The sequence below is a fragment of the Corylus avellana genome, chromosome 2, assembly GCF_965113065.1.
Source record: "Corylus avellana chromosome 2, dhCorAvel1.hap1.2, whole genome shotgun sequence".
NCBI classification, from domain to species: domain Eukaryota; kingdom Viridiplantae; phylum Streptophyta; class Magnoliopsida; order Fagales; family Betulaceae; genus Corylus; species Corylus avellana.
This window is the reverse complement of record NC_142491.1, coordinates 39,908,136-39,926,092: the sequence shown is the minus strand read 5'-3', so window position 1 is coordinate 39,926,092 and position 17,957 is coordinate 39,908,136. Positions and strand designations below refer to the sequence as shown.

Sequence of the window (17,957 nt, the reverse complement as noted above, 5' to 3'; positions counted from 1 at the left end):
ATTGAATGTTTGAGTTCTTAAATTAGTGGAATAACAATAAATAACTGTTAAAATATTAAAAAAAACATATGAGAGATGACACTGGTCACTTATTATAGTAGGTTGAAGAAATTTTTTCAAATCAATTAAGAGAAAATTTATGTCCTAAGAAATTTGAAGAGTGCTAGACTTACAAACAAATTTTACAGAAAAACTTTTACTAACTGATGTGGCATAATATGATTAGACTTTTTAAAATTTGAATTTATCTTATATTTAATAATGTTATCTCACATTAATTTATAAAAGTTTTTAGTAAAATTTGTTTGTAAACATTCCTCAAGAAAAATTTGCCTACTTTAGTAACAATTCATCGGTTGCACTTAGCTCATCGGGTTTAATAAGTGAGTCAAACACTCGGAGACTTTGAGGTTTGCTCTACTACCTGTACAAAACGATTCAGCTCCCGACGAATATAGGCTGTGACAGCGTGTGCGGTCGACGCGCCGCTGCTACGCCTCTGGAAATCCGCACTTCTCCGCCTATATCTCCTGGTCGAATCCCCCAATCAGGTAGGCGCGGAGCACCGGCTGCACGGCATTCACATGTACTCACACCCCCTTTCTCTCTTGGTTTCGGTTGAACACGAAGTTGACGGCGACGATCTTCTTTGTTTGGTTTTCGTTCGTGCATGGCGTCATCGCCGAACCAATTAGGGTTTTCACTCACTTTCCGTTAATTTACCGTTGAATTTTCTGATTTCCCTTTTCATTTTGCTTTGTTTGGTTGCTAAGAAAACTAAGGACGAGAGAAGAAAAACTTTCTGAAGCTTAAGTTTTGCACATTCTCTTCTTGAGAAAAATTCGTAAGGTAGGATTCCTGTATTGCCTGTAAATATGTGTTGAAATGCCTGTAAAGTTCTCAATTATTGGCAAAAAAAGAAAAAATAGAAACAAAAAGGAGATTAGCTTTGCTTTGCAGCACATTATGCACAACACAGTATTTATGTTGTGTGTGTGTAAACAGCGCAAAACCAAGAGTCCTTTGATTACTTTCATTGTGGTTCTTCAAAGCAAAATAATTCACATTCTTAAGCGACTATTAAATTACATGATAGACTAGGTATTGCAAATTGCTGCTTTTGGAGTAATCCAAATCACGCATATCGATTTTGGTTGTTTGCAGGCCGATTCGATTGCTTATTATTTTGGGGACCCTTGGTGAAAAGGCCTCGTTGATGCAGTTTGTGGGGTACTGCTAATTATTGTTTTCCGACATTGCTGCTGAGCTTGTTTCATTTTGACATGGTATGCGTCCAGTACTAGCGATTGTTTTTGCCCAATAGACTGTTGAATGCATCTATATATATATACTCATGTTTCGATTCTATAGGGTTCCTCGGATCCAAATGGCGAGAAAGCACTAGTGCCAAAGGAAGAGATGCTAGATTTTGAGTTCCCACCAGATACCTTGTACTCAAGGCATGCCGGGGTATGTCTTTTTCTTTGAATTATTAATGCTTTTGTGGTTCGCTATGTTTGCTGAATTTCCTAAACTCGTTTATTTTATCTAATTGTATCGAAATTGTTTTGAATTTTTTTTGTTGCATCTCCAGTTTCTTTTTTTATAGCTCTATTTGGTAATTACCCTTTTGTTGAGCAAAAGTTTTGGTCTTCTGAAGTGAATTATCTGTTACAACCTTGTCTTTTTCATATTCTGAAATATATTGTGAGTTGGACTTAGAGAGTCAGCTAATGAGTAATTTGCTCCTTGAAGTTCCTTAGTTCTTTTTCTGTTCTTCCTTTATGATTCCAGGACAATGTTGCAAGCTCATCGGGAAGCAATATAAGATCATTCTTTATAGGAATGGGATTCTTACCATCCCTTGTTGACAAAGTGGTCGAAGAAAAGGGTACGTTATGTGTAAGTGAAAACTTTATTCTGTTTTGTCCTAGTGGAATTGGTGGGATGAATAATGCCTTTATAATGTACTAAAATATATGGATTAAAGGCACACTCATGCCCATCAAAACTTGGCCCCTTGACTTCACCTTCATCCTCAAGATGCTCTTCACATACAAATTCTCTCATGTATTTTAACTTTACAAAATTGTAATTATTTGCCCATGTCTTTACTCAGATTTTTGTTCACGGATGTCTTCTTGTATATCTAGGTGAAGACAACGTTGACTTGTTGTTGGAAACTCTATTTGCACATTCTGTAAGTAAACAAATAACGTCTTTTATCATCTCACTGTTGTTTCAGAGAAGGAGAATTTAATAAAATTGTTTGACCTGCTTTCTTTGAGTTCTAAGAAAACTATTATATGTTCTATGAGTATGTTTATAGAGCCTTAAATTCGGTATGAATGGCTATTGCAATGTTATAGGACAACAGAGCCTATTACCCCTCCGACAATTTAGGCCTTGTTTGGCAAAGCCTTTTATTCCTTATTTACTACGATTCATGTCACTTTTCCCTAAAATAATCAACATAAAAACAATCTAACTTTTTTCACTTTTTATATCACAGTAATCACTTTTTATTACCATTCAAATAAAAAATTACTACAAAACAAAACTTTTTCACTTTTCCATACAAAAAATTCAAAACTTTATATCACATCAATCATTTTCTACTACAATAAAAAAGGAAAAACCATTTTCCAAACAAGGCCTTATTTGTTAGTTCATTTTGGTGTATCTGGCGTGTCTTGTTCACAAAGTAGTGGATTGTGCTGTAACATTTTTGTTTCAAGGTGGGAAAAAAATATTTGCAATTTTCATCAATTTGGTGATTAACAAAGTGTGTGATTGCATCTGGAACAAATAAAAGTTGAGCAATTTGATTATTTGTGTCGTTATTAAATATCTTACAAGTCTAGAAGGCAATTCAGCCCCTCTTTACTTTTCATTCATCTCTGACTGTTGTGGGTTGTACTATTTGTCAGATATTTGCTATAGAAGTTTTAATGGATAATAGTTGACCTGCTTTGGAATGAAATAGGCTCTTGAAAAACCAAGTTCCGAATCATCAGATTCTCTCGATAGCTTGTTTGATGACAAGGAAGCTAGCAGTCCTGTCATTCAACCAAAAGAGGTAACCTGCTTACTGCTCTGATATTGTTTTTGACAATTTGCTTCCTTTGTTATGTAATCCTGAAGGGCCCAAGTTAGGGGGAACTGCAAAGTTTTTATGTGATTTATTTCAACCCAAGTTGGGTTGTGAGGTCTGGTGCTTCATGTAGTGGAACCTATACTGCCTCTTTTTTTTTTTTTTTGGGGGGGGGGGGGGGGGGGGGGGGGGTTGGGGGTGGTTGGTTGGTTGCTAAGCATGTTGGTAAAAATGGTTTGATTGCTTGTGGGGTCACGATCATGGTTTATGACATTACTTTATTTATTAAACTGCATGTCTGGTTTGCCATAATCTTTAATCTCTGGCAGGAGCCTGATGTACATAATGGAGTCAATGATGACAAAAGAGCATCCTTACTGATGATGAAGTTCTCTGTAAATGAAGTTGAATTTGCAATCGATAAGCTTGGTAGGTAGAAATCTGTGAAATTCTCATTAATAGTAACAATCTTGGTCTTCCTTTTTGTGGGCGGCGCATGTGCAGGGCGGGGGGGTGGTCCTTGTGCAATTTGGTTTGCTGCATATGCAGATTTAAGCACATTTTACTGACCTTGTTCCAGACTCGTATTTGAACTTGCTTTTCATTCAGCATCTTGTATTGCTTTGCCTGTTAATAGATACAATTTGAAATTATTTTAAAAAGCAGCCTAAATGGTGCAAAACTTTGGAAAGTTAGTTGTGTGCATGGTGTTCAAAATGAGACTCTTTTATATGCATAGATGAGCCTAAAAATTGTACTTTTTTGTGGCCTATACAGTATACCCCAAGATATTATTTGAAATGAATTAGTGTGAAACTACTGAGCAGATGTTGCTGCAAGAGTGGAAAGTATGTTAAATTACCTATGGTTTATTCAAGTTTGGGGATATAAATACTCATACTTTCAGGGAGCGAGGAGATAAGTTTGAACTGAGGGGAAGCCCTATAGAAACATGGAAAGTCATGTGTCTGTCGGCTGTATGTGGCTGGAATGTGGAGAGAACTGTTAAACTACTAGGAGTAGTATAATTGTGCTCTTGTTTCTTTTTTTCTTTTTCGTTTTGTCAAATAAAACTAGGCAGGTCTTAGCGTGTTAATTATGTGTCTGACCTTTGTAGATTGAATGTTGAAAATTATGTTGTTTGTCTTATGATTCTAAATACATTTAAGACAATTCTAGCGCATGTTAAATCAGATTTGTGTTTGTTTTTGTTGCGACAAATTAAAATTTTGATGACAAACAAGTAGAGAAATGGAAGAAGAAAAATATAACAAGCACACACAAGGACACAAATATTTATGTGTTTTGGCACAACTTCCAAAATTCATTAACAAAATATGGAGTAAAAAAGGCGAAGAGAAACACTCTAATCCCAAGTCCCAATATACCCAAAGCCTCACTCACAAGCAAAGAGAATTTTCTGATATCGTAATTCTCTAAGTAGGCTATAACCAAGCTCTTTCTCACACACCTCCATTACACAGTGTCATGGGAATGTTTATGTATGGCCGAGTTTCCAGCCAATGCAATAAGGAAAGATTTCTTGTGAAGAAAACTGCTTTTAGTCGAAGTATAATGCTGACACCTCAAGTTCAGCCAATAAGAATGAACTCCAAGCTAGTTGCCGGCTAAGAAAACCAACTGCTGATGCTTCATGTAAGGTGCATTTAGTGCAGCTCACACGCCTATGAAGCGCAAGTTACTGTAATTGGCTAACAAAGAGGTGAGCCATTTCACAGGAGTGGGCGGCAATAAAAACACGTGGATTGACAGCAAAAGACAAGTAGTGTACTTAATGCACAAACCAACAAACATGGTTGAATTAAAGCTACATACATGTAACAATTTTGAACACTTATCCGAGATGTACACAGTTTCTTTTGAGATGTATTGATAGTACTTGGCCATGATACTCCATCTTTGGTTTAATATAGCTCTTATTGTAGTCTGGAAAAACTTTACTTTTACATGGTAACATAATTAATCAGATTGTCAATCTCATTGGGTTGTGTATCAGGTGAAGATGCTCCAATAAATGAATTAGTGGATTTCATAACTGCTGCCCAAATAGCTCAAGAACTTGAAAAGGATACAGATGATACAACTCTTGATGATGAAGTTAGAAATGAGGTTGTGAATGATTCTTGCACCAATAGTTATCCATTAGGTGACAATTTTTTATGTATTTTTTATTTTTTTTTTATAAGTAATAAACCAATCACATTAAAAGCGTAAGGCGCCCCTAAGTACACTAGAAGTATACAAAATGATCCACTTAATTATGTCAACCACGCCCCTAGCAAACTCCCAATTTTGGATGTTGAGTGCATAACTTCCCTATTTGGGTTAAGCAGGGAGTTTATTAACTTCAATCTCAGCTTCATTATTACATTAGACATTCATTGGCCTTTTCAGCTTCTCAGGCTTGATTGGGATGCTGCAATTACAATCCGTAATTGAGTGTTGAATGTTTCCTTAGAATTTGCTCTAGTGATCTTCTAAAAATTTAGCATGGAATATGCATATGCAGCATTCCCTAATATATGTCAGTGGTTACTGCCTTTGTTTGTGATACGCTCCTCTGGGTCACAAGAACCATTTCCTCTCATATCTTACCATGAAACCATATTGTTATGCTTGAAATGAAACTTAATGAAGAAAGTATTTTCACACATTGGAATAGGAAAGAATTCATTTACTTTATTGTAAATACCATGGAATAAGGTTTGATCCTATTGATGGGGATTCTGTAAATATTTCATTCCAAATATAGAAAGTTCGAAACAATTGGGATATTTTTTTTGGAGATTAGATGCAGTTACTAATTCATGATCTGGCATGTACAGAATGAAAAATTTGTTCTTGGCACACCCTTTACAAGGCTGTTACATAAGCATAACTCTTATGGCATTTTTTCAGAAATGCAGTGACCAATTATGACTTGACATTATGAGAAAGAAGCATATCTTAAGCAAATAAGGTATGATAGGGTTGTACGGTGTTAGAAACTATCCTGGTGAGCAAGATGAATGGGTCTTTCTAAGGTCGTTCTTTTAGGTGTCAAGTTTGGCATAATTAAAAAATTTTTCTTGGCATGTGTAGTTACCTTTTTGTACTTTTTTTTTGGTGTAGATTTACTGCCCAATGATTATGTTATTTACGACTAAGCAATTTCTAACCATCTAACCTTATGATTCTCAGGATACTAATAATGAAGCCTTGTTTGGGACTATGGAAAAAACACTGCGTTTGCTTGAGATGGGTTTTTCAGACAATGAAGTTTCGTTAGCGATCGAGAAGTATGGTGAGTGATTATTATTTTGAAGTTCAAAATACCACTCAAGTCTGACAAGAACCTATCTAATTACTGTTGAACTGTCTGGAAGTAAATAGATGATAAGTTTCTGATTCCAAGGAGATTATGCTGATCACTCCTAGAACTCTTTGGACTTGCGGATGTTTTGTACTTACCTTACTCTTCATGTATAGTGAATCTTAGGGCTTTTGGCGGTTTAATTTAAGAGAAAACTTTCTCCCTGAATATTTTCTTCATTGCATGAGATATCGTCTGACTTATGATGGGAGAGGGATTTCTATAATTTTACAATTAATTTCCTTATAGAGAATGATGGTTATTAGCTTGTTTAGTAATTTTTCACATTTGTGTACCTCGTTGTTCGCGCACATGCTCTTAATGTTCCTATAGTTCTGTTTTTCTTACTTGGTTTCTTGGCCTTGAAAGTGGCAATACCTAGTATTTGCCTAATTTTGTACGTAGGATAATTTTTGTTCTTTACCATTCCCAATTGTTGTGGGTTGTAATATGAATGGATGAAAATGATACATAGCATCCAGTGTTATTGCTTACATTTCACTGTCTCATCTGTTGGAAATATATTTATAAAGCCGTTTTGATGCATTTTTGTTTTTTATTTCAATTTTTTGCTGACAATTATGTCTTCCTGCAAATCCACACAATATCCAAACTTTTTATCTCATGGAAGATTTGACTGGTGCTGATTTGGTACAAAATTGCAAATTCATATTCATTCAATTCTATCTTTTTTGTTGTTGTTGTTGTTATTGTTGTTTTGTTTCTTTATGCGGAGGACTACATATAGGTTTTGCTTGTCCTAACTCTGATTATTGGTCATTTGTTGTCTTTCAGGTGCGGAAGCTCCACTTTCGGAACTTGCTAACTCAATATTTGGTGATCAAATTGGCTATCCAAAAAAAAAAGTTGCTAGTAGCTGTGTTGGAAGAGAAAAGGTTTTAGTTCATTCTGATGCTGAGGTTGTTAATATTTTCAGTTTAAAAGTATTCTAAATCTAGCTTCCCCTAGCCTTTTTTTAATATTGATATTGCCTTTTGGTTTTACAATGGCCAGCACTATTTCCCAGTTGCATGGCTTACTTCAGATTTATGCAATATCTGCGTGGATCAAGACAAGCTGCTTAAGGAATATAACATGACACACATACACACACGCACACCCAAACACACCCATATAAACATAATATATAAATTTTAATAAATAAGGTATTAATAAGATATCTGTGATCTAGATAGTGATAGCTAAAAGAAAAGAGGAAAGAGATCCTTTCTTTAAAAATATTTTGGTTCTACATGCATTCAAATTGGCAGTTTACATTTCCAACATTGTGTTGGCCACCTTGATGTTGATTCTACAGATTGCAACTCCTGGTTGTATAAGTTCTATGCGATGGATGACCTCACTAATTAGGGAATTTCCTTGACAGTGGTCACACCTTATCTTCTGTATTTTTTAGGCTGTCAGATTGGATATTCTTACGAGTTTATTATTTGAATTTTTGGTCATTCCTGAACAGTGCTGTACAGTTGGCGATTGTGTTACATGTTCAGGTTTTCTGTGAATGCTATGATATCATGTCGTGTATGGTTTTCTCATCTCTTAATTGGTTTACTAACGACATACCTTTTATCTATTTGGTACAGTATACTTCAAATGCTTTTGGCACAGTAAAAGTGAAGACAGAGGATTTTGGTTCAGATGCTGTTTCTCATTTAAGAAATATCAATGTAGAGCAAACCTTTAAAGGAAAAAAGCCAAAACAAGAGCGTTCTGATGACTTTCCTGTTGGTGTTTCTCAGTCTAGGCGTATTGATTTTTGGGAAAATAGTAAAGGGAAAAGACTGAAACAGGAGTATCTTGATGACTCAAGTTCTTTTGTCGACACTACATGGGTGGAAGAAAAAGTTGTCCCAAAAATCACCAAATGTGGAAGTTCAAATCTATTCAAAGCAAATCCGTGCAAGAGTGTTGATCGAATGGTAGCTAAACCTCCATATTTCTTTTATGGAAACACAGTGAATGTGTCTCATGACTCTTGGGCAAAAATTTCCCAGTTCTTGTATGCACTTGAGCCTGAATTTGTTAATACTCAGTCTTTCTCGGCCTTGAGTAGAAAGGAAGGCTATGTACACAATCTTCCCACTGAGAATAGGTTTCACATCCTTCCAAAGTCTCCGATGACCATTGAAGATGCTATACCACATACAAAGAAATGGTGGCCATCATGGGATACAAGGAAGAAGATGACCTGCATCAGTTCTGAAACTAGTGGAACATCTCAGCTCTGTGATAGGTTTGGAAGGATACTAACTGATTCCCGAGGACTGCTCTCATCTGAACAGCAGAGAGAGATCCTCCATCATTGCCGGACTTTAAATCTTGTATGGGTTGGTCAGTACAAGTTGGCTCCTGTTGAACCTGAACATATAGAGTGTATTCTAGGCTACCCATTGAAATACACTCAAGCTGCTGAGCATAGCTTAATAGAAAGACTTAAATTACTCAAATACAGCTTCCAGACGGACACATTGGGCTATCATCTCTCAGCATTGAAGTCAATGTATCCAGGAGGGTTAACAATGCTGTCATTATATAGTGGAATCGGTGGGGCAGAAGTTGCTTTTAACCGGCTTGGCATCCCTTTAAAAGGTGTTGTGTCTGTAGAGACTTCTGAAACAAAGAGGAGGATTCTCAGAAGGTGGTGGCAAAGTAGTGAACAAACTGGGGAGTTGGTGCAGATTGAAGACATTCAGAGGCTAACAAGCAACAAGATTGAGAGTCTCTTTAAAAAATTTGGCGGTTTTGACTTTGTCATTTGCCAGAACCCATGTTTTTCTAGTTCTAAAACGGCTGCAGAAGATGACACTCCCTCATGTTTTGACTTCTCATTGTTTTATGAGTTTGTTCGCGTTTTGCAACGAGTAAGAAGTATGACGGAAAGACGGGTGGGTATGTAACAATTTTCTGGCTACTATGCTTGTTCTGGTAGTCTAATTTATCAATTATCAATCGAATAGTTCTTCTCTTTGAGCTTGAGAATCTCACTGTTTTTTCTCCTTCAGATGAATAATGCATATTCCATACTCTTGAGTAGGGGGAATGAAAGGGAAATAAACATAAGAGATCATTTTCATATCTGTCTAAAAGAAGATACATCCTAGTGTTTGGATAAAGCAATTCAAAACAAACATAAATTAGTTTGTTCTTTTTGCCCCTCTCTTTGATAATTATGTTTGAATTGTTAGATTGGTGGAGGCAGAGCCTTTTTCTGTGCTTGCAATTCGATATACTTGCATGCTAAAACTGATTTTGAGATTCCTTTCCAACTCTTTGAAAATCCTGTAGATCCCAATTGCCATCTAAACCAGAAGAATTGTTCTCTCTTTTCTTTACAGCCAATTGATGGAATGAATGTCCACTTTTTTGATGTCCAAGCTTAAGTAATGCTAGGCAAACTGATTGCTTCTTTATGATTATTGATTAGTCAAATTAATTTGGACACGAGCAGGCAGACATTAAGCTCTATATCGTTGCCAAGTGTCATAGCTGAAGTCCGCAAAACAGACTGAAGAGGCATGGGAAATAATCATCTTTACTTATTGAGGGTCACCTCCATCAAGGCCCCAAAAATACCAGAAACACCCATGTTAAGATTGCAGAGCCATCAAAGGAAAGGGCCTACCACTTGAGTTGGTGCTTGATATGGACAAAATGATAGAGCTACTTCTGACGACGTATGGCTTTGTCTTTTGCCTTAAAGTTTTGGCATCTCTGTAAGTTGTTAGAATTTGTTTTATGCGAGACAAAATCATTAAATTTGCACCCGGAAAAAAGAAGAGTTTTCTCAAAGTGCCAAAATAGCTAAAAAGGAATATGTGAGTGAGAAGGGAAAGGGGAAAGAGTGGGGTTCTGTTGAGCTTGTGTGTCTCGTGAGTCTCTATTTAATACCAGCAATTGGCGCTATAATAATAGAGTAATGTTATACTTTATATATATTTATTAGATGCATTTCATATCGGTTGATGTGACATATTTTAAATGTTTTCGAGACGAGCAACTTGCTTTCATAGCTCTCAATTAGGCAATTTTAATCACGAGAGTCATTTGGAATTGATGTCTTTGACAACATTTCATGCTTTTAAACGAAGAGTATATCCATTTTTTTTTTTTAAAAAAAAAAGATTGAAACCAAAGAAAACTGAACGAGGAGAAGGGAAGAGTAGGGGGCGACACTCTTGGTGGAGCACCACCTCCTCAGTTGGAGCAAAGGTGAAGGGGGGGAAGAGAGAAAAAAATGTTTATTTATTTATTTTTACTTTTTAATTAATATTATATTTAAAAATAGATTAGATATAAATTATGTATAATATTAAATGGGCATGTGGATAATATTCGCAACCCCTTATTATGTTTAAGGTGGTTTTTTTTTAAGAAAAAAAAAAAAGAAAAAAAAAATTTAGTCTACTCATTAACTTTACAAGTAAACGGAGTATAAAAGACAGACAAGTTATAGCTCATCAGCTGAACACCCCTACAATTAAAATTATATTAGAGTATATATACTGTGTCAAGTTTGAGTATCTAATCATTGATAATTTGATATAGCCGTGCTAACAAGATAAATAAATTGTCTTTTAAAAGGTTGAGTCTCACTGTTAAATCACTTTTGTTTGGCTTAATTACTGATCACGTCTATAGACTCTATGGACAAATGCTACAATATTCTGATTGGTTGTTTCGTTCTTTAGCAGTCCTTTTGGACTATTGACTTTTTTTTCTTTTTTATGATGAAGAATGATTGTGATAATGTGTAAAGAAAGTCCTGAAAGTAAAAAAGAAAAACAAATAATAATAAATAAATAGAAGTCTACCAATGTGGAGGCACAGTGTTACCAACCCCACAAACGACGACAAGACATTCTGTCTCGAAGGATTCCCTTAAAAAAAAAAACAAAAAATCTTGGAAATGAGAAGATGCAGGAATCATGGGCACTTTCTAGAGTATAATCGGCTACTTCAGGAGCAGTTGAACTCGTTTGCCCTTAAGGAGTGATATCGAGCGTCGTCAGACTCATCACCAATAGCAGTTATGCTAGATTTTCTCTGCACCCGGGTAGGACATACGTGCCGTGTCATCATTGGATTTAATATAAATATTATATTTTTTTTTACGTTTCTTATATTATTCTCACTTTTGTAAGAAGTAAAAATATTATCCTTATTAATAAGAGAATATTTGTCTTAATTAGCATGTTTCAAGCGTTATCTAATATATTTTTTTATTTTTTTACATGTTCAGAAGAGGTAAGAGAATTCAAATTAGTGAAATTCACTTCATTAGACATGGTCCCAACCGATTGAACTACTTCTTAAAAATATCTAATATATTTGTTGTTCTAACTAATTGGATACAATTGTAACCTTCAAGCAGTATCAACTTTGTGATTTTTTTAAAGGCAAACTTAAATCGATGAGTTATTTTTATATTATTTTATTACATCATTTAAAATTTTTAAATAATAAATATAATAATTTTAAATAAAATAACACTATATATATACTATTAAATTCCACAAAACAAAATTTAAAATACAAAATAGCATGTTCCAACTACAGAGTACACATGTCCCAATGCATTCACCACAACATTCCAAATTGTTTTCACTTTTCAGGTTGTTCTCCACTAATGACAAGTATAAATAAACAGATATATTTTAAAAAATTCAAGATAAAAAATTCAAATATATACAAGAGCAGAGTGTATGAAAAGAAAATACTGAAATACTGTACTAGGGTACGTAGCCAGCTTGTCATGGACTGGCACTGTTGCTTCCCTCATATCATATGCACCGAAAAGCACCCTTTTATCACATCTCTCCCATCCTCACTTTTCACAGCCAAGGAAAAAGCCTACATTTTTCCTTTTTTCCATCATTTTCAATACTTTGAGGTGGTAAGTTCTTCACAAGCAATCTGCTTTGAATCTCCTACTTTCCATATACTTATTTTACATTTCTTTCTTGGTCGCAAGCTTTTGTAGGGTTCTTTGTATAAGCTCTAAACTTTTTGGTTTTTGTTTTTTGGCTGTTCAGCAATGACAGTGATGTGCATTTCGTTCTTCATTTTTTTTTTTTTTTAAATTTTTATGACCCACATTACTATCAGAATCAAATCTACAGTCCCTCCTCACAGCACTTTGCAAGCTTATATATTGGGTTATATAACCATTCTCTTTGTCCACATTGTTTAGGTCAAACTTCAATACAAGCAAAAGGGTTGTTTTCTCACTTAGTCATCCAATGCCTCAGTCATCTTGAAGTTTCTTGAATTTATTTTTGTGGGTTTTGAAGCTTCGTATGCCTATAAGCCTATAACCACCTCTCCTTGGGGCTAGGTATGTAACGCTGCTCTTCTTTTTTAGTTCTGGATTTTGCTTAAGTAACACAAATCTTACTTTCCCTCATTTGGGTCATCTTGCATCATCATGATTTATTTGAGTTCAGATGACATTTAAGTTCTTTCTTCATTTTTTTTATATTCATGTCATTTAATGTAGGTTTTAGATTGTTTATTCTTCCAATGCCAAACTCACTCACCCTGGTCATAATCAGATTGCCATAAGCACTGTCCGTAGTAACTATGGAAGAGACGTTTGTGCCACTTCGTGGAATCAAGAATGATCTTCATGGGAGGCTCATGTGTTACAAGCAAGACTGGACTGGTGGTTTCAAGGCAGGCTTCAGGTATACTGTATATCTTTCTCCTGCCACGAGGAAATCCCCCATATTTGTATCATATTTTAGCAACTGTTGATTGTGTTATGAGTTCAGTTCAAACATAAGGTTTCTGGCTACTTTTGAATAACATTTAGCTTATGAAGAATTTTGTCATAAAGTGATAATATTAGCTCGGTAATTTGTTCAATTGTTTCTAGGATTTTGGCCCCTACCACATATATATTCTTCGCGTCAGCAATCCCAGTTATTTCATTTGGGGAACAGTTGGAAAGAGATACAGGTATCCTTTTGTATGAATGTTGTCTAAATGTTGCTAATAATTTCCATAAGCAACCAATAATTTTTATCCAGGTGCATATATATATCCGTGTCTATAAATATTTAAGCAGTATATAAGTATCTCAAGATTTTATAATTTTACGTAATTGCTGGTACCGACAGATGGAGTTCTAACAGCAGTTCAAACATTAGCTTCCACGGCATTGTGTGGAATTATTCACTCAATCGCAGGAGGTCAGCCTTTGCTGATTCTTGGAGTTGCAGAGCCAACTGTAATTATGTATACATTTATGTTCAATTTTGCTAAAGATCGGCCAGATTTGGGATCAAAGCTCTTTTTAGCTTGGACTGGATGGTACCATACTCTCTTCTTGCCAATTAATGTAACGATGTTGCAATTTCTGCTGTTGATGTTATTTGCTATGAAATCTAAATAATTTTGATTAGGAATTTAAATTGCATGTTTGTAATTTTTGAACTTATATGGCTATTTGGATGGACAGGGTATGTGTGTGGACTGCGATATTGCTGTTCCTGCTGGCTATCTTAGGGGCTTGCTCCATTATTAATAGGTTTACTCGTATAGCAGGGGAATTGTTTGGCCTTCTTATCGCAATGCTCTTCATGCAAGAAGCTATAAAAGTAAGAGGCATCCTTATCTTTTACCTACCCATTCATCTTATTGGCTTAACAAAATTTGATTATTGCTGCAGCTAGTCTCATGTTTTGTGATTGAGATTTTATGTTGAGTGATTATGTTCATATCTTGGGTATATATTGGTGGATTAGATCCAAGTTTTGCTTTTGAATTTTCAATTTTTAAATTGGGTTTTATAGGGACTTGTCAATGAATTTCGCATACCTGAAAGAGAAAGTCCAAAGTTAATTGAGTTTCAGCCTTCATGGAGATTTGCAAATGGAATGTTTGCTTTGGTTCTGTCATTTGGTCTTCTGCTTACAGCATTAAAAAGCAGAAAAGCAAGATCCTGGCGGTATGGGTCTGGTAAGTAGATTGGATTTTCTAAATATGTACATTCAAGGGCTTCCCCTCCTTCCCCCTCCACCCCCCCCCCCCCCCCCCCCCCCCCCCCCCCTCTTGTCTTGTTTAAGGGTGTTAACCTCAAACCTCAACAAATATATTATGAGCTCTCAAGGTATTGCTTGCCGTAAAACCATTAGCAGCACTCACAGTTCCAGTTTGTTCACGGTGTCATAAAGGGAAGGGAATGTGAAGTGGCTTTGGAGGAAAATTGGCTTCTCTCCCTGCTGAGTTGAGGAGAAGGGACTCCTTTGTGAATGTTAAAATCTGAGCTCAAAGAGAGACAAACAACTGAAGGACCTTTTAAACCATATGAACCATGTTTGCTGCTGTAGGTTCACATAGCATCCTAATATCTTTCAATTTATGGAGTTCATTCTTAACTTCCCACAGGGGGGCTGCGAGGCTTCATAGCAGATTATGGTGTGCCATTGATGGTCCTAGTTTGGACAGCTGTTTCCTATATACCATATAAAAGTATTCCAAATGGAATCCCAAGACGCCTCTTCAGTCCAAATCCATGGTCACCTGGTGCATACGAGAATTGGACTGTCATTAAGGCATGTGCTTCTGAGAATTGTATAATTTATCCCCTTTAGCATGGTACATGAGCAATTTTTTCCTTTATGGCATTTTTAATTAAAGGAATATGTTAAATGGATGACAGGACATGCTAAATGTGCCAGTTCTCTATATAATTGGGGCTTTCATCCCGGCAACGATGATTGCAGTGCTCTACTACTTTGATCACAGTGTGGCTTCTCAACTAGCTCAGCAGAAAGAATTCAATTTGAGAAAACCCCCTTCTTTCCATTATGATTTACTTCTTTTGGGGTTCATGGTGTGCAAATCCCCTTCTTGCACACTTTTCTCCCTTGTGTTGTACAAAAGTCTTCTTTCCTTTTTGATGCTCTTTTGTTTCTGTAATTGCAAGATACGGCGCTTAGTATCCACTTGCCTTGAACTTGAAATCTTGTTACTGCTTGACAGGTCATATTGTGTGGTCTCGTAGGGATCCCTCCATCAAATGGGGTTATTCCACAGTCTCCAATGCATACTAAGTGTCTGGCTACGCTGAAGCACCAGGTAGGCAAAGAAACCACAACCCTCAGTGCCTTGTTCTGCTGCTGAATCCAGAGCTTGCCAACCAGTGGCCAATCAGTGGCTCAGCCTCATTGCTCCTTATGTTGTGACCATGAGGCTGCTAATTTACTACCCTTCACGTATCCCTAAAATCCCATTTATTTAGTAGTTGACTACAGAATGTGCTCAGAACGCAGGCACGCACACATACATACACACACAAGTCACATCATGTATGACCTTATAACAAAATCCACCTGTTTCGCAGTTACTTCATAATCGACTTGTAGCAACAGCACGTAAGTGTATGAGAAAGAATGCAAGCTTGGGAGAAGTGTATGGAAGCATGCAAGAAGCCTATCAACAGATGCAGACTCCATTAACTTACCAGGAACCTTCAGCTAGGGTATGACGACCTCATCTTCTTTCTTTTCTTTGTACTATATAACAAAAAACTGCTATTGATGGTCGCATTTGTATCTAAAATGAAAAGACAACATATACTAGAAAAAGCCAAAGACTTGTCTATTTATTTGAGAGTCACAGCTTGGATATCTGATCCTTTGTTTCAAAAGAACCTTAATATGGCCATATTGATTGCAGAGTTTCCGACAATTTATAGAATGTTGTAAACAGTATAAATTCTCAGATGGCTTGATATATTACATCGCTCCAATAAATAGTCATGTTTTTTCATTCTTCTTTGTATATGTATATATATATACTATTTTTAACTATTTAGAAGTTTGATCAATTAGTAGGGTGCTGATAGTTATACAACCTTTCCTAATCTTGTATTCTTAGCAGGGACTAAATGAATTGAAAAACTCAACAATTCAAATGGCTTCAAGCACGGGGTGCATAGATGCCCCGGTTGATGAGAGCATGTTTGATGTTGAGAAAGAAATTGATGATTTAATACCTGTTGAGGTGAAAGAACAACGGCTCAGTAACCTGCTTCAAGCTATAATGGTAGGAGGTTGCGTTGCAGCCATGCCTTTCCTTAAGAAGATCCCAACCTCAGTACTCTGGGGCTATTTTGCCTTCATGGCCACTGAAAGCCTACCTGGCAACCAGTTCTGGGAAAGGATCTTATTGCTCTTCACGGCTCCAAGCCGAAGATACAAGTAGCCTCTTAACTCCTTTCTTCATATCTTCAATCATTTATCCTATACACCTGAATGCTAAGGAATTACCATATCACATTCTTTTGCATGCTTTTTCAGAGTTCTGGAGGAGCACCATGCCACTTTTGTGGAAACTGTACCTTTCAAGGCAATTGCAATGTTTACTCTCTTCCAGACGGCTTATCTGCTTCTTTGTTTTGGGGTTACATGGGTTCCAATTGCTGGGGTTCTGTTCCCTTTAATGATTATGCTTTTGGTTCCTGTGAGGCAATACATTTTGCCCAAGTTTTTCAAAGCAGCACACCTTCAAGATTTAGACGCTGCAGATTATGAAGAGGCACCAGCTTTATCATTCAACCTAGCAACAGTAAGTTTTTAGTTCTTTTGCTTCTACCTGTAGATCTTCTATTACGTACTTGTTTTTTTTTTAGATGAATGTCTATTACATACTTAGAAAGAGTCATTCAGAAGAAAATATAAGGAACTTCAGTTTTGCTAATCTATTATTCATAAAATATGTGTAGTATAATTTTTCTGTTACGTGCATTAAATGAATGTGTATTCACTATTTCATTGAATGAACTTTGGCATACAAAGAAATCAAGGTCACTCAGCTATACAGCCAAGTTTATGTATCGTGTGTGCTTGATGTGTCTATAGCAGGAGAGGGAGATGGGTCGGACAGCTTCTTTTGCACGTGATGGGGAGATTCTAGACGGGATAATTACACGTAGTCGAGGTGAGATTAGACGGACGTGCAGTCTCAAGGTAACAAGCTGCACTGCAACATCATCCAAAGAATTTAGAAGTCTTAGAAGTTTTCAGAACCCACGGCCATCAGAAAAAGTATACAGTCCTCGCATAAGTGAACTTAGAGGGGATCAAAGCCCTCGGCTTGATGGGAGAGGGCCATTTAGTCCAAGGACTGGAGAACCAAGACAGTCTAATTTAGGTAAAAGTGGTTAGCAATAATAGGCTGTGTTTCTATTGTCAGGTTGCTAAAAGCAGGTACTGGCAGTGATGAGGTAACGAACATGAAAGAAGTTTGCAATGACCATCCTCCTGCCTTTTTTGTTTGTTTGTTGTTGTGGTAATTCTTCATCTGGGGTATTATATTCTGCCTTTGTAAAATTTATTAAAGCGGAGAAATTTCCAACTACGAGTTCTATGAATACAATACTAAGTTCCATTTGTTATTCCTGTGACTGTGACAGTATGCTAAGAGATTGTTTCATATATATATACATATAAAATTAATAGAAAT

General features: G+C 36.2%; 2 protein-coding genes across 13 annotated transcripts; both read left to right on the top strand.

Moving 5' to 3' along the window:
- The first annotated feature begins 367 nt into the window (after window positions 1-367).
- On the top strand, window positions 368-10,385 carry DRM3 (S-adenosyl-L-methionine-dependent methyltransferases superfamily protein). Of its 7 annotated transcripts, XM_059592485.2 has the most exons (13): window positions 368-551; window positions 774-849; window positions 1,165-1,286; window positions 1,372-1,470; window positions 1,795-1,902; window positions 2,120-2,200; window positions 2,987-3,079; window positions 3,424-3,523; window positions 5,112-5,224; window positions 6,296-6,398; window positions 7,263-7,387; window positions 8,072-9,377; window positions 9,937-10,385. In XM_059592485.2, exons 3-13 carry the CDS (start codon window positions 1,284-1,286, stop codon window positions 9,945-9,947), a joined length of 2,142 nt encoding a protein of 713 aa, XP_059448468.2. In that variant the 5' UTR covers window positions 368-551; window positions 774-849; window positions 1,165-1,283; the 3' UTR covers window positions 9,948-10,385. The 7 variants fall into 7 exon arrangements, with proteins under 7 accessions (XP_059448468.2, XP_059448474.2, XP_059448460.2 ...); XM_059592491.2 differs by lacking the exon at window positions 774-849 and having other exon boundaries at window positions 368-696; XM_059592477.2 differs by having other exon boundaries at window positions 368-849.
- A 1,888-nt stretch (window positions 10,386-12,273) lies between these two features.
- Window positions 12,274-17,889, top strand: LOC132179757 (putative boron transporter 2). 6 transcript variants are annotated; one of them, XM_059592535.2, is made up of 14 exons: window positions 12,274-12,378; window positions 12,679-12,822; window positions 13,040-13,171; window positions 13,363-13,445; window positions 13,607-13,799; window positions 13,948-14,086; window positions 14,282-14,447; window positions 14,877-15,043; window positions 15,151-15,324; window positions 15,474-15,569; window positions 15,835-15,972; window positions 16,371-16,693; window positions 16,793-17,060; window positions 17,354-17,889. In XM_059592535.2, the coding sequence occupies exons 3-14, from the start codon at window positions 13,068-13,070 to the stop codon at window positions 17,657-17,659; spliced, it is 2,157 nt and encodes a 718-aa protein (XP_059448518.1). In that variant the 5' UTR covers window positions 12,274-12,378; window positions 12,679-12,822; window positions 13,040-13,067; the 3' UTR covers window positions 17,660-17,889. The 6 variants fall into 6 exon arrangements, with proteins under 6 accessions (XP_059448518.1, XP_059448525.1, XP_059448537.1 ...); XM_059592554.2 differs by having other exon boundaries at window positions 12,276-12,381; window positions 16,374-16,693; XM_059592530.2 differs by having other exon boundaries at window positions 12,276-12,381.
- The last annotated feature ends 68 nt before the right edge of the window (window positions 17,890-17,957 follow it).

Excerpts from the sequence above, each read along its gene's own strand:
- DRM3 (XM_059592485.2), top strand. Across the intron at positions 1,471-1,794 it reads TGTACTCAAGGCATGCCGGG|GACAATGTTGCAAGCTCATC; the intron begins GTATGTCTTTTT and ends TTATGATTCCAG. Across the intron at positions 6,399-7,262 it reads GTTAGCGATCGAGAAGTATG|GTGCGGAAGCTCCACTTTCG; the intron begins GTGAGTGATTAT and ends GTTGTCTTTCAG.
- LOC132179757 (XM_059592535.2), top strand. The coding sequence starts at position 13,068 with ATGGAAGAGACGTTTGTGCCACTTCGTGGAATCAAGAATGATCTTCAT. Across the intron at positions 15,044-15,150 it reads AGAATTGGACTGTCATTAAG|GACATGCTAAATGTGCCAGT; the intron begins GCATGTGCTTCT and ends AATGGATGACAG. Across the intron at positions 16,694-16,792 it reads GCTCCAAGCCGAAGATACAA|AGTTCTGGAGGAGCACCATG; the intron begins GTAGCCTCTTAA and ends ATGCTTTTTCAG.